This window comes from Anopheles moucheti, chromosome 2 (genome assembly GCF_943734755.1).
Source record: "Anopheles moucheti chromosome 2, idAnoMoucSN_F20_07, whole genome shotgun sequence".
NCBI classification, from domain to species: Eukaryota; Metazoa; Arthropoda; class Insecta; order Diptera; family Culicidae; genus Anopheles; species Anopheles moucheti.
Genome location: NC_069140.1, coordinates 28,713,594 through 28,730,369, shown reverse-complemented (window position 1 = coordinate 28,730,369; position 16,776 = coordinate 28,713,594). Strand labels below are relative to the sequence as shown.

General features: G+C 42.8%; 1 protein-coding gene across 1 annotated transcript in view; it reads left to right on the top strand.

The window, feature by feature from the left end:
• Positions 1-7,237, top strand: part of LOC128296991 (contactin-4) — a 91,448-nt gene extending 84,211 nt beyond the window's left edge. Inside the window, exons 11-13 of the mRNA XM_053032528.1 lie at positions 4,637-4,948; positions 5,044-5,324; positions 6,695-7,237. Coding sequence (XP_052888488.1) covers positions 4,637-4,948; positions 5,044-5,324; positions 6,695-7,237 — 1,136 coding nt within the window. The remainder of the gene's footprint in view (positions 1-4,636; positions 4,949-5,043; positions 5,325-6,694) is intronic.
• Positions 7,238-16,776: the final 9,539 nt, after the last annotated feature.

Sequence of the window (16,776 nt, the reverse complement as noted above, 5' to 3'; positions counted from 1 at the left end):
AGCACGCCTTGCCAGGTCACTAACATTATTTCCGCTGGGAAACAGCAGACGAGAGATTAGCATATTTATTGCTGTACGTTCTACCTCACCGTATATTGCATTAATCAACCGCTTTGAAAATCTAATGGTCACATCAAAGAGCGACCAGCGAAGACGATGTAGAATCTAATTATATATACTAACATCCACAGACAGACACACACACACAGCAAAGATGTATTTTGTTAAATCAAGCGTTGCTAGCTGACGAAACTCTCGCCAATCAATTTTGTACCTTTCGTGAACCCCCGACGACGGTGCTATTGGTTTTGGTAGCTGGTAGTTGTTCAAACGTTTAAATGAAACCTTCCGGGAGGGATTTCATTAGGAGTTTTCATGGAATAAATTTCTTTCCACACCATCGTCCCATCTGGCTGCTCGGTGCGGGCACCAGCAAGCCCAACGGATATCTATTTCACTTATCAGTACGTTCTACGGGGGCTCTAGTAGCCGTACCTGATTGGATGGTATTGGATTTGCTCGTTGATGAATGATCTTTTTCTTGCGCCTTTCCATGTTTTGATTGCGCTCCTTAGTTAGTAAAAATTGAAAAACCATTTTGCAATTAACATTGTATTTGGGACTATGTTTTGTGCTAGATTATTTGAGCAAATGTTCAAAAATTTTCCGACGCCTTTCAAAAGAACGGTGTAGGTTTCGTCAGTTCTGTACGTTCACAAATATTCTACTTCATTACGTGTTATTAAATTGTTAACCAAACTCGTAGCAAAAGTGAACAAATTAATGATATTTAATGATCATAAATAGAGCGTGTTTTTTATCTGAACTAAATATTCGTTAGGTTTATTTACTACATAAGAAACAAGTCTTATCTAGTAGTTTTAACAAATGTATTATCTACTAAAGAGAAATCAGCAGCATGGTTAGTCTTCCGCACGACTGGACCAGTATCAAACCAGAAGCAAAGCTAGGATTTACTACTTGTAACGAGAAGAAAAAGTTCTACTCGAACTAGTCCTCGAAATACTCTGTAACATTCAACCTAAAAGATTAGCTTATTGACAATCCTGGGTGAAGTGTCAAATATATTCGTAAGTCGTCTTCATTTCATTAATATTACGAAAAACATCCTTCGGTTTAGGATCGAACACCGATACCGACTCGATTTCGGCAGATGATATGAGTGAGTGCACTAGAGCTTAGTGAGAAATGGCACAATCCTTAACGTATATAAAAGCAATAGAAGTAACAACTATGCCCACTAATAGCTCATCGTATCTTTCGTCATGTATCGCGTACACGTCTAATTAAACACAAACTGTAAGAAGGTCGGTGTACTTATAAAAAACAGATTATGTTACCCATACAAAAAAAAAAACATTGCAATAGCGAAAGGAAGTACCTTGAACAATAGTGGGAAGAATATAAGGGTATTAAATCTCCCGTACCAATCCACTTAAGCTTTCCGTTCAAATGTTTCGTCGCACACAAGAGCCGGACTAAATTAACGAGCATAATCCTGGCTGATCTTTTGTCAGGCAAATTGTTTTGCCTTTACGTGGGTGCACCGGTTTTGTGAGGTGAGAACGACCCCAGAAAGGATGCTGCCGGGGGTTTGGTTATAGCTCCATTTCATGCAGCAAAAAGGTCACAACCACCCTGTACAGGAAATGAGGATAGTATCCCGTGAGAGTGAAACTGAAGAACAGATTAAATATTAAATAATACACCCAAGAAACAAACACCCAATGTGACCGAAACGAACAAACCGAAAAGAAAATCCTTTATCCTTCTTTTCTACTACCCTTTTTCCTGTTAGCCCTGTACGAAATGTTTTATTGCTGTAGAAGCAAACGCAGTTAAAGGAGTGTCCTTTTGTGTGCCCGTATCGTTGTGCACTAAAAAGACAACCCTTGGAGCATAGGGCTACACCAGGAAGGGCAAAAGTACTGCAAAATGGATGAAGTAGTATACATACTTTACAGCAAACGCGAAACCATCTGTAGGATGGAAACGAAGTTTTAAGTTTTGAAAATTAAACTACCTTTTCGAAACGCCACTGAAGCATCATGAGGCTTTTTCAAGGAAGGGGATAGCAGCTACAAATTAGAATGAAGTTAGGAACGGATGCTGGACAGTGAGGGCAGAAGCCACATGACAGTTGGCGGGTGAAAGCTTTGAAGATCAACGCCGTGTCGAACGTCCGGTTGAGACCAAACGTTGTCGATGTAGATGATCAAACGGTAGGCACGGTTTAGTCGTGAGTCAAACCGTTCCAGGCTTATCTTTTGTGTTGGGTTGCGTAGCTCAAAACAAAAGAATCATCGACCTGTGAAGTAGCAGCAACGGCGTACCTCGCTCCGGGATCGTGAGGTTGACCGGAAAGTCTACAGTTGGGTATCGTTGTCCGGAACATAGCTCACGTCAGGATGTGCTGTACCTTTGCGCTAGTACAATAACAAGCGCTGGTGAATGTGTTGTGAATATACTCCTTCATAATTGTCCGGATTTTGTTTGCAAATAATAGGTTAAGGGTAAAACAATCAACAGGAAGATGATAGAAAAGAAGCATTATGCGAAGGTATTTTGGGTAGAGGGTTGGGATAATGTTGTACCTCACATTACTAATTTGAAGTTGAAAATCGCACGTGATTATGTCTTAATTTCATTATTTATAGATGTGAATTAGGCAACAAAATTTAAATTATTGAGAGATATAACATTTTTGAGAAATGTGAAATTTTCTTGTTACTCGACTTGCCCCTCAGAATGTTCCTTCATTGCTTAAATTATATGTATTTCACTATGAAACTTTAAAGCTTAAAAAAAACACGTCAAGATATACGATTACCACACACCCAGCTGCAAATGATGTGCTCAGTAACTCACGTAAGAATGCAGCACATCATTAAGTTATCATCACCAACGATTCTTTCCTTCCAACCTAATGGCGGTGAACCTTACGTATCCACCGTAGAATTGTGATTACCTTGGCTAAATACCACATTTAAATGGATCTGGTAAAGTAGCGACGAACGTCAATGTAAACGCTACCACCTGCACCAGAAAGCAGCTGTGCCAGTATTCGGGCACAAACAAACATTTCTGCACAACACACCGCCCAACAATCCGCTTTGCAGTCTCCCTTCCAAAAACGGTACCAGAGCCCCCCCCCTCGTGCGGGGAAGTTTAATTTGGTAACGCGAAGCAGAAGCAACCCAATCTTGGCAAAACCTGCGAATAAGCGGCAGCATCGTCAGCACTATTATGTTTTTGTGGTGACTTTGGCAAATTTTCAAAGAGAGGTTCATTTCGAGGTTTGTTTGTGGTCTTTTAGTAGGTGAAGAGCGCCAAAAGAATGACGCAAAAAAAAACACATACACAAACACACACACACTAACCAGGCGAAGCTTAAACGAGTAAATGGGAATAGTGAAGGAGTTCTCCAAATTTACCCTCCTGAGGTGGCGCACAGTGGAGTGGGCCATCGTTTTTTTTTTTTGGCGCAAGTTTACTGAAGTTTGATGTTAGTTTGTTTGCGCTGGAAGTTGTTGTTTGGCACCACGTATTTTGGGTGGGGGAGAGAGAAAGCTCTCTGCGGATGGACCTTTTCCGATTTTCGTCTCTTTCCCTTGAGAGTTGCAAGAATTGGGGTGTAAGCGACCAGCGCCACCGTATGTCGTAAGTGCAAGTGGAACTTTTCAGTGCTCCTTCAAAACAGGTTTAAAGCACGGGCAATAATATGAAGAGGGCGAGAGAAAACCAGGAAAAACCCCCGTAAGCGCACACAATTCCACAACGCCCGGGTCGGGCAGTAAGTGTCGAGTACCATTGGCAGCTATTTAGGAATCACTTTTCATCAACATCGACCGGGTCATGGAAGTGCGGACAGCTGCCGCATTAGCTGTACAACAAAAAAAAACCCCCCCGTGTAAAGTGCAGCTCAGTGGCACTGATGCAGCGGTGCTGTTTGAAAGTAAATCTTATTTCTCTTACTTTGGTGCGACGAAAGCACACAGAAAAAAGTGCACGTACAGTAGACCATCACGTATGTTTGCGACCCGTACCTTCTCATCCGTCTTTGGAAAGTTGCTTGTGGAGCCAACAAACAACCAATTACGCTCTTCCACTTCCATGGACGAGTGGGGAGTGTACTCCACCCCGTGTTTCCCGAATCCCGGGAATAAAAGAATGTTTTCTCCACCCGGTTTTTTTTTTGGTGTGCAATTTATCTTTGCCTTCCATTCTTGTCCACACACAAAGAAAAATCATTTCATCACCTGGCTGGTTTATCGAACGCTGATCGTCAGCTGTGCAGCAGCAGCAGCGCGAATGGACCGAAGGGTCCTAATTGGAAGTGCACTTTTTTATTACCACGCTTGGGGATGGGTAGATACGAGCTTCCATTTTTATTCAGCCAGCTGTGCTTCTCACGTGCAGCGGACAAGCAATAAGTTCCTATCTGCCACGTGGAAGCACAATTCTCGTTCGCCACAGCACGCTAGGCCATTGCAGTTCGGAATTGGGTTCACCGTTCGGTGCACAATACACGGATGATACCTTTTCCACTGCAATGCTTACATTGTTGTTTCCCTTTTCTTTCCCGATTTTTTCTCTTTCTCTCTCACATCCTTAGGTCGACCGGATCAAGTACACAACTGTACGGTGGCGAACGTGTCCATGACGTCGTTGGCGGTACGTTGCTACGAAGGATTCAATGGTGGGTTAGCGCAATCCTTCTTTCTCGAGCTGCGCGACAGCCACTCGCAAGAGATGCGCTTCAACAACACCTCGCCCGTGCCACGGTTCACGGTGCCGAATCTGCACCCGAGCGCCATCTACCAGCTGGCCGTGTACGCGTTCAACTCGAAGGGCCGGTCGGAACCGTACGTCATGAGTGCCGCCACCCAGCGGCTGCCGGAGAAGCAGATGAAGGACTCGGAGAAGGGTACGATAACCACGAGGACGAGGAGCGTCCACCGGCGAACCAGTAGGATTACACTCATTTTGTCTCCCTGTCTCGTGTCTCCCATCACTTTGCAGTGGAGCGTCCCCGTTCGCCGCTACCGCTCACGCCTACGCTGTCGATTGCGATCGGGTTGGCGGCGGCCGTACTGATTGGCAGCTGTGCCATTGTGCTGGCACTGAAGTTCCCGTGCGGTGCCGGTGGCCGACGGAACAAGGAAACGGCCCAGAGTACGACCGTGCGGACATCATCGCCTGGGCCGAGCGATAAAAGCGTCGCCAGCAAGGAGTACGATGGCAACGAGAGTGACGAGAAAAACCCGGACGTTATTCCGGACACAATCGATTCGGATGATCAGGTTAGTGTGAGGCTCGTGATGCATGTGATTGTTTTCAAATGTTGGATCGGTGCATAAATTGAAATCACATCAAAGCGGGAACGGGAGCTGGGGATGATAAAAAGCACAGGACAATCGAGAAACCGTTGACAGAGTCATGAATTAGAAATCTCTATACAGGATGAATACGCTTACGAAAGACGTTTTATGTATTCTGGACCCGTATTTTGGCTTTTTTACTCAGAAAAAGCCTTCTATCAGAAGATTTAAAAGTTGTCTTACGCAATGTCTAAAGGATTTATTAGACCATAATGCATGTTCGATCCCGATTAGTCAGACGTTTGGGCAAACGTCTGACGTGAGAATGTTAATTGGGTCAGGAGCGAACGTGACAGTGGAAGTGCCCAGTGAGAGCCCCAGTGAGATATGGAAATAAAAATGAGATCCTCGCCAGAGGATATATAAGGAGTCTAGAGTCAAGAGGCTCAAGAGTCTAACTTTGTGGCTCAACAGTTCAACAGTTCAGCAGTTCGAAAATGAGCCTAACTTTGTGGCTCAATAGCTCTCTTTCGTTTTGTTCTTGTCGACAAGAAATCCCATTTGTGAACTCCAACGGCTCTTTTCAGAGCCCAGAATATTGTGAAAGATAAATTACGACAAACATCTTCAAAACCGCAACGTAGGACATCCCCCGGACGGAACAATGCAGGATTTTCGAGTTCAATTAGCAAAGGGATTTAACCATTTCTGGAGCATCATTTAAGTTGGACTAATTTGTGGAAGTTTTGAGGTAGATTTAGATTCTGATCAAAGCAGGCTCAACTGATACACTGTTTCAAAAGAATCCATATTAGCTTCCTTAAGTTCTAGAATGTGTGAAGGATTTGTACTCTACGTCAGGAAATTCTAGTACATCCCAGTACAATTTCCTGAATCCCAAACTTTGGCACACAAATTCGAAGGAAAAGTAAATGAAGATTATGTGACAGATGGGAGTATGTGATGAAATAGAAGAAACGGAAGACAATGCTGGATAAGTTTGTTCAAATGGGCTTGGAATATGTTGGGGTCGATGTACAATGCTTTTACCTTTATCGTGACTTTTCCAGGTAATATCAAATGTGTGGAATACTCTCTTGGATTATCGCAGTTGAAATGTTTTTTTGACAATACAAAATATTGAAGCCGTAGTTAGTATATTGCTCCCCTTGAATATATGCCAGTTAAGCTTGAAAGCTAGTTAGAATTAGTTTCAATTTCTCAACTTAAATTTGGAACGTCCGATAAGTTTAAATGTAAAACTTCCCCTTGCTTGTTTAAACAATTACCAAAAAAACCCTTTCATCAATGCTTTCACGTTTCTTCTAATATTAACCCTTTCCCTTCCCTAGATGGAGTTCATCAAACGAAGACAACACATATCGACCATTGACACAAGCAGTCCGAGCAGGTTGCTGCTGACGACAACCGCACCGAACCAAAACTTCATCGGTTCGTCAATGGCGGCCGCACTGCATGCCAACCATTCCTCCACCCTCGGGTACTGCACGCTCCGTAACGGTGCGCCGCAGGCCTCCAACTCCATCACCAACGTGTCGATGTGTCACATGCCGTCGACCTTCACGACGGCATCCCACACGACCTGCACGCTGCCCCGGCATCCGGTGACGGCCGTCAGCGGCCCGGGTCCGGGCGTTACCATGCCACCCAACGCGCACCACTGGCCATCGTACGGCGGTACGATTGCCGGTGTCCGCAACATAACGGCCATCTCCGTCACCAGCAACCAGGGTTCGCCGGCCCCACCGCCACCGTCGGCCATCGCAATGCAGCATCTCGGCCCGACCGCCCGGACGCGGGTGTGCATCGGGCTGCCCGAGGACGAAGTGTCCGCCGATACGCCCCTGATGATGAAACGCGAAAGCACCGTATGACTATAGGAGTCTCACAGGGTCGGTGATACGGCCCTGTGAGAGTGTGCCGTGGTTCCGTTTCCACACGTGACAGGGTAACGTTCGACAGGCGACGCCACCAGCACCGCCGGCAGACGCCAAGCCAGCGGCGGTGCATTGTCAACCTAATTAAGTCCAGGGGGTTTGCTTCCAATGGAAGTCACCAGTACCGCTGGAGCGAAGACCAAAACAGTCGGCTGCGGGCTGCAGCACACAGCTGTCGTGGGTGCGCATTTTCCTTTGCTAGAACCGTTGTATCATTTTGTGATATGAGTACGCTGTGAATAGTAGTCGAGTTGGTGTTGTGAGAAGGTAGGTACCGTGTGGGGCGCCATAGTGTGCACAGAACCAGCTGGCAAAGTCGTACAAAACGGACGCTCGGACGTAGTGTGTCCCAGCGGCAACGTGGGGAAGAACAAAATGGAGGATACAACACAAACACACACACACTAGTGAGCTTTTTTCAAATGCAACTTAATGCAATCGACCTTATCCTCAAGACGGATTCGGTTTGTAAATATTGTACATAGACAAACTGGCTCAAGTGACCGTAGGAAAACTTTGGTGTCAGTTCTAACTCTCCTCACATCACACACACATTTACACAGATCCATCAAAAATAGCCAAAACATACTTCATACTTCATTCGGGTTTGGCAAGGTAAAGGGCGCACTAGGGATCTATAAAACATAAGCGAAAGATGATCATTAAACAAAACAAACTTTGAAAAGTAAATTTAGACACAGAAAAGGAAGCAAAATTACACCTGTAAACAAACACGCAGCACAACCAACACACACACACACACATAAGAAACGAATGCCACAGGCAATTAAGAGGAATTAGTCCCAGCAACACTCTAGCTAGCGAATAATAAAAACCAGTAAAACATGTGAAATGAAAACTGGCTGGGAAGGAAATCGTTTGCCAAACGCGATGTGGGACACCACACTGCGGCAGTGTGAAAAGCAATGTGACCGAGTTGTTGCCGCTCCTGTTCCCATGTTCGGTTCTGTCCCACCCGGGGACACCGCCCTTGCACGATATTCGATGAATTGGATAAGCCCGTCTCGAAGGTGATTCTCGTGTCACCTTTTCCTTTTCCTAGGACACGAGCACCTCAGGAATCGCTCCTTATCGCCAGTAGTTGCGCTATCTTTCCATCCAGCAATTCCAGTGTCGTCCATTTCCCATGACACTCACACACACCCACTCGTGCTCTCTCCCTCTCTCCCTTTCGGGAAGCCTTTCCGTTGCATAACGACGCGGTAGCACACCAGTGCATACCGGTGCGCCACCAGACAGTGATTGATGACGTTAAAAATGGCGAAATATTTGCGTCGTTTCGTTGCTGCTGGTGTTGTTGTTTCCGTATTGGAAAGCGTTTCGCGCGAGTGTCGCAGGAAGCCACTATCTTGTGGGTATATGATGTGATGCTCGCTTCGTGTGAGCTTCTTGCCGGTTACAGCTGTCAACACAATCGATGATAGATGTTTTCTTTTTAGTCTCTCCCGCTCTGTCTTCCCTATTTTTCCGCTCGTTGTTCCTCAGGGAGATATCTTTGCATGGTGGAAATTGGATTTTCACATACGGAAAACTGTTTCTCGACGGGATACTTTTCTTACTTTTATTTGCAACGTGCCGAACTTGTTCTGATTTTTTAAGTTGTTTGTTGACTTTGAGCTTGTTTATTTATTTCAAAGATTTGTTTCATTCTTTCTTTTACTCTTATTTAATTAATTATTTTATTCTTTTTTTTTTTTATTCCCTGTCAATGGTACTTTGAATAAAATTTCCCAAGTTATGAAATATGTGTTTTTTTTTTTCTTAAAAATCTTATCGTATTTCGGCTATTGGTATGTTATTTTTTTTTAGCTTTTGGATGTAAATAATCACTCATTTAAAGCCACTCATTTCACGCACGAATTAATTATAAATATTTTTCAAGAGCGGTTTCGACTTAAAATGACAAAGGCAGTGCGATTTTTAGATTATTTCCAAGATGAAATGGAAAATGTTGAGGTAGATGTGAAATTCTATCCCTCATTGGAGAAGCCTCGATATCAGTCTCTAAAGGTTCCCAAAGTGTGTCAAATATTCCTGGCATGTACAGTAATTCATTGTTCCATTGTTGAACAAATACGAACTATTGAGTATAGCTTTAGTATTTTGTCTTACTGAAGCGTGAAACAATAAAATTGAATTTCCATAGCCGAATGACTCAAAGCCAGCAAGAGCAAGGTAAGCAGCATTCTGCACAAATTTCCAAGAACCTCTTCATGATTTACTCTCTCTTTCGGGACGGAACATGGGAATGGCGCTCAACATTGGCAAGTTTAAAAGACTTCTTCTAAAAGATAACTTTTCTGGTAGGATTACTACACCATTATGATACAGGCAAACCACGATATGCAGCGGGAAAGCACATCATGCAAAATCAAAGTTAAAATCAAAAGCAGCTCAGTCCTTTCAATTAGGTCAATTGCCTTGAACGTTCGCGTCGTGAGAGCGAATGGTGACGGTTAGTGGCCATTCATCTTATTCGGCCTTCTAACCAAGAGTGCAACATAAGCGTGCATGTCTTGTTGAATCTACACAATCTGTCAAATCAGTTCCAGGCGCCGCTAAGCTGTAAATATGTAAAATTACGAACCAAACGATACAAAAACTCACAAATTAGTCGAATGAACGATAGCAACCAAATCACAACCATGAATCGAATAAAAATGCAAACCGGAAGGTGAAGAAGCAAGAAAAAAAACACAAAATCAAAAGTTGGATTCTTTATTACCTAGATATTAATATATCAATACATGAGGTCTAAAGTGCGCTACACAATTTAAATTGTAGGACCCGACCCGGCAGTCACAATGACGTCTACGGAAGGGCCAAAAAGGGGGTTGAAAATGGGGGTGTTAGAGTACGGAAAGTCCTACCATAGGTAATATCGAACGATTAGTTACAGCATACAAGCAGCAATGTTATGGTTGAGCGGTGTAAATTGGGGCGGCAACCGAAACCGTTTCGGGGGAACTGTTTGAAAATCGAGCAAGAAAATGAATCTTAAGCACAGTACAGTGTGTGCAAACATATGATTATAAATTGCAGTTGTAAATAAAATAGATAAATTTATAAAACATGAAGCGGTGGATTGTTTTGTGGTTGTCGATGCGATCTGACCAGTTTATGATGACAGTTGCAATATTTTTGGTTCACCCATGAGTATTCGTTCATTTTACTTTATTAATATGATCTGAGCGGTCATAGTGCTTTTCCTTCACGATGGCATTCACTATGTGGTGAAATGTGCATTTCCGGTGCTGGAAATCACACACAGCTATGCCCCGTAAAGGGAGAGCGAAGCAGATAATCCACTTATTACCTGTCCAGAACGATCCGAACGCTTGGCAAACAAAAACTACATCCGGCGCTCGAACAAAACTGTTTAAAAACCGTAAATTAAATAAATTAATTTGAATAAATGGATAAAATCACACGTGATGCCGTGCTGGTGTACGATACCGTCCAACGTGTGCGTGTGTGTCCGCACACATGAATGATTTATTTATTTGCAGCGTTTCTTCGCCGCACCGAGGGAATCGTGCATCGTGGACAGGATGCCAAGCGTAAACAGGAAAGCGGAAATTCGAAACCCCGAAACCGACGCAAACAATGTCCCGGCCCCGGAGTGGCGATCGTAGCCACGGCTAAAAGGTGAGCATTATTAGCGTGTTGTTGGACGGAGAACACAGCACAGCACAAACAAAACAAAACAAACAACCGAACGAACAACAACAATCTCCACAAAGTGTTGACGATAAAGCAAGCCGAAAGCGAAGTGAACGCGAATCGGGCTAACGAGTATGGCCTGGAATGAGCCAAATGAGTCAAATCGAGTTCCGTTCAACAATAGATAAAGTATTCAATTAAATTCACTTCATGCAACGTGTGCATAACCACATCAAAGAGGCTCAGGCTGCTGGCCTTTCATTGTTATTGATTGAATGGACAGCGAAGACAAAACAGATTTGCACTGACATTTTTTTAAATTTCTGACCACAGCAGAAACATTCGGGAACATGAAGCAACTTGCACATGTTCGATACATTATGCGCATTATGTGTTGCCGTGCACCGAACTTTTGCATGCATTAAGGTACTATACGCATGAATTTGATTAGTAACGGAATGCAAGTACTTTTTCGTAGCTAATAAAAGCGCATTTAAAATAAAAATAGCAGTGAATAGCTTTAGTATTAGAAATTAATTTTAAATTCTCTGTATTTCGCTGAGAATGGACGGTTGTTCGATAATGGAACGGATTAAATAAATACTCCCAAAGTGTACATTTTTATAACTATGGCAATTCCAAACGAAAGTGCACAAACGACAGAAATGAATAACAATCCTTTCAGGTAAAAAGGCTTTTAAAGGATTTGGGGTACAACGCACATTATGATTTGCTCGCTGAAATCCAACAAATAAACCACAATCGGTTAAATGATTCTCGCATATTGCAGCTTCTCTTTTTTCCCCTAATTGCAATTAGGATACGTTTTGTGCGCTCAAATCAATCACACATTCATTTCCATCCCATTGATTGTCATTGGCACAGTGAAACATTTCTGTTGCTTTCTGTTTGAGCCCACACAAACTCATTCCACTTCTTATTGACATGGTTTTCGGAACGCCATTGTTTGGACTCAATGTGCTACAATACAATACCCCATCCCATCCCATGCCGCGACACATTTTAAAATGAAATTTTACATTAATATCAGCCGAACAGAATGCCATTCATTTAGGCTTCCGTTTTGTTTTCGCACGCAATATTGTTTATCGCTCTCTTTTTCCCATTTTGTTCCAGGTCGCTTTCCGCTTCCAACACTCGCTTTTCCATCACCTGGAGCGTGTATTACACGCTGAAGGTACTGAATTGATTTTTTGTTGCTTTCGTTTGAGCCAGTTCCTTTGCTGGTTTCATAGTACGCTTTCAATTTTGCTTCCCGAAAAGGGGCGCACCAACTTCGAACGTTAATGACACATTAATTCAAAAACGGCCCTGTGACCCAATCGTAACGCCGCGGTCGAAATGAAAACTGGCGGAACGTAAAATGAAACGTGAAAAATCGAATTTCATTTAATTAGCCGTATTTACGACACGTATTTTTGGCCTCCGGCAGGTTGCAGACGGTCGTAAAAAAGGGGTCCCATGTGCGAACGGCACTAACAAACGAAGTAACGCGAAGAAAACGTAATGAAAGAATAGTCGTCAGTCGCAAGCGGTCCTCTAGAAGATTGGTGAAAAACGCTGCGGGATAGATAAATAGCGTTCGAAATGGTTAATGCACGGCAGGAAGTTAAACAAAAAAACGATGTAAGGTGTAAAAAATCACCCTTGCTTTCCGGTTTTCAATTATAATTTATTCGCTTCGGAAGTCGTTTGCAACTTTGTTATAGTTTTTGTTACAGTTTGAAAAAAAAAACTTAAAATATTGTAGTTGTTTGCATTAGAAACTTTCGGTGATAGGAAATAAATCTCACCAACTTTTATTATTTTTAATACCTTATTTTAGACCTGCCAAAACTGGCTTTTCTTTGACTATATTTATCTGTCTCCGGATAGTCAATGCTGCATTCGGGACAATGGTCTTGGTGGAATATTGTACCGGTCCTATCGTGTGAAGACCTACGCTGCTCATAATTTTGCAATTATGCTAATACTTTTGATATTTTCTGAGAATATTTAATGTTAAAATTACCTTTGCAGTTACCTAAAGTAGTTTCGATAATTCAGATGACAAAGTAAACATTATTTAGACAGCGTGATAAATAATTTCAAATGGTCAAACAAGGTACAAGGTGAAGAGTTCCAACATTTTAAAATATACCGATTTTCAGATATTTTTAGCTTAACTTCATGGTTCAAGCTAAACCTTCAAGACAAAATTTTAATCTAAACAATTGTGCATCAATCCAATTTCCCTTGTTTCACACTAAAACTTTTTGTTTGCTTGGTGATTGATAAAATACTGAGCTGATGGATGTTTGCAAGTCTTTTCTAATTCATATTAACGAAAAGTTATGTTGTTACACTTTAATAATTAGTGTGATTTTATAATAAGCCCTACAATTCTAAATAAAAGCGACGTCGAAGGCAATAAATGAAACAGCTTTTTGTCATCCTCCATAAGAACGTGGGTATTGCCCAGTGAGTTTGGTAATATATTCATCGATAAACTATGCATAAATGTGCCGGAATGCGGAATCGATGCATGAATGTGTCATGAACAAAGGATTAATAAATGAACGTGTTTTAGTCGAAAGGCTCCGAATTTGACCGTGTTTTTGCTTTACTTCCCACCAATAATAAATCCATTGCTGAACAGGAATGTAAGTTGTATCGTGTTTAATCCGAATAATCGAATGAACGCTAAAGCTGGAATAAAACATTAATTGCCGTTTCAATTTTTGTGTAAAAATTTTTAAACAACATTTTACTGTTTGACTTTGAGTAAAATCATCCCGAAACGTTTTTGCTTTCATTTATCTAAAATAGTATGGAATTGAAAATTAAAATGCAGGTCACAACGAAACGACGTTGGGTTTGGGGGTGTCTTTGTCATCGCGAATGAACATTTCACTTTGATTATGTGCCCTTGCCCGTTATGTTTCGTTCATTTCTTTTCTCACAACCCAAACTTTTTGCCATCAAATTACGGCAACCTTTCCCTTTGTCACAGCTTGCGGATTTCGTTCCGGTTCCGGTGTGTCTCGTCTGTGTTTCCAATATCAGCGAATTTCCTCTCTCACCTGACACAATGTTGCTTCAACGATGCTTATCACCGGAATGGGACGTTTCTTTGTTTCGAGACGTTGGAAGATGGGAAACAAACATCAGCTCAAATATAAGCGACCATCACAGTTTTTAATGAAGACTTTGCCATCTTGCGGCAACCGTGGTAACGGCGCGACGGAACTTGGGGGGCGCCAGGGGTTGAACGAATTATATAAACCTAAACGGCATTAGCAATCTGCAGCGGCAAAAGCTGAGGTTTGCAGATTGGGCTGCCCAATTGTGACCATTAGATGGATTACTTTTTATGCCAACCTGATCTGCTAGGGTTCGGTTCGCTTTGTTGCCGTGAGCAATGTTTCACGTGCTGCGAACTGAAACGCACCATGCGCCTCCATTTCGTAAATTTCATTATTCGATCATCATCATCCACCGTACGTCATGTCCGTTGGGTCGCTTGGACAGAAAAAAACAGCAAGTGAAAATTTCCGTTGCGTTTCGTCTCTATTCGTCGCTACCACACCACATCAGATCAGTGCTTTGCTTTTCCCGACCTCGCTCTAAGCATCACAACGCTGCCAAACTCGCCAGAATCAGAATTCGGGAGCGCTTGTTGGGTGCGTTTGTTTAATTTTCCCGAACCAATTCGTCCCCGTTCGTATGGTTCAATAAATCTGTCACACCTGATTGATTTATTGCCCGGCACATCCCGTACCGTGTAACGCAGTACGAATGACAAACGAAGGGCCGATGAAAATGGACATTGATGAAAACTATTATAGAAACAAAACGTTACAAAATCAATACCGAACAGAGAGAGAGAAACAGTGAAAGAAAAAACAAAACGGTAGCGCAGATGCTATAAAATGTGATTTTATTGTGAACCCCGTGAAAAATGAGCCCGGTACTTAGGAGAACGCGTATCTATGCGTAGAGGAATCAAATGTTTAAACAGTCGTTTTTTTAGCCGCTTGGCAACATGAGGCATTCATTTTGGAACGCTACAAAGTATTGCAATTAGAATCGGAAAGTTTTCATGTGTTCTGAAAAACATTTTATTCCGTTTCAAGTGTAAAAAAATAACATGTTCGAAATAATTTCAGCGTCATTAAAAAATCCGACTAAAAGGAAATGTCCTTCATACACTGATCTTCTAACAATATGGACTCTAATTTGTGTCAATTAAACAATATAGTATAATATAGCAATATAGTTTTTCGGAAATATTTTTCAGTAGCTTTCTATTACTCCAGAAGAATTTTACCAAGGATTTGACTATCAAGCTTCGTATTCGTATCAAAAGCTGTTAGGTCACCGAATACATTTTCCAGCCATAAATGGTATCCTGTGCTCGGTGTACTCTTGCAAGCCATTCTAGTTGTGCCATTTTGTTCGCTTTGATGTGAAACAACAGCTGTTTTTTTTCTGTTTGAAATGGATTATGGACATAAAAATCCTTTTTGCTCTTTGCAGTACGTTTCGACTGATTCTATAGTTCCACGATCGAAGGTTGGCAGAACAGAAACTCTTCCGTGTAATATGATGATTGTATTGAGTTTTACCTTAATTCGCCACCATTTCCATGAAGCGCTTAATGAAGGAATAAGACCGGTAAGTTTACTGTTTCTAACACCAATCAAACAAACTAACAAACGCGGTTAGTAACATTGCCAAAACGGGTGCTTTACTCGTTATGAAACATTAAATCGTTGTTAACAGATCAGTTACGCTCGCAGGAAAAAAACGTTGTTTATGTAACGCCTTCTTTTTATGTACTATCCCGCAGCAAAACAGCATCTGTTTGAACTATTCCATGCACAACAATAAAATCTAGCAACCTTGGGTAAAGTGTCTCTCCTTTTTCAAGGTGTTGTCCCGTTTGCTGTTTGCGGACCGCAACCCTGCCGGGCCGGGTCAGCCGGGTGGGCGACAATGCTTGAACGGGATAATGGCACGAGAAGAATTGCATAAACAACCTCGAAATGAACCACAGCGCAAGGAAAACTCGTCTAATCTGTACTGACGTCAAGATGTGAACTTGAAAACCGAGTGAAAAAAAGGACAGCGAGATTGTAAAAACGGCGCGTAGAAACAAGACAGCGGAGAGAGAGCTTGTTCGTGCTGCCGCGCACTAACAGAGGTGGACGAAATCCACTCGATCGATGGGTGCATGGTGTGTGCGGAGTGCTTCACAGTGCTTCACTCGAAAACACTCTTCCGACACACCGCGAAAGCTACACCGAAACAAATGAAAAGTAAGGGACACGCAAAAAAAAGGGAGCGTTGAAGCGAGCTCAACGCTGGCGGGGTTTTTTTTTTGTGTCTTCCCTCGAAGAGACAACGGAGCGAAGCCACCGGACAAAAACCCCCTAACGACGGAGGATTACGAAAACTAAAAATGTCACCTTCGGTTTGCTCTTTCATCCCAGCCCGGCAGCAGTGCTCCACGGTCTCGATCATCCTTGAAGGCGATATGTTGGCGCCGAACAGCCTCACAAGCAGTTCCATTTTTCTTTTTTTGTGTGGCCGCTCCCGTACCAAGGGTGGCTCGAGCTGTGACTTCTTATAATGCCGATTGTACTCGATGCCCGAGTTTTGCGTTTTGGAGGACCTGCCTCGCAGTGGCGTCCGCTTCCATGGCCGTACGGATCACTGGCGGTGGTCGTTGCGGTGCGTCCGATCCTTGACACCAGCGCCTTCACGTGCACGACGGCACGACGAGGTGG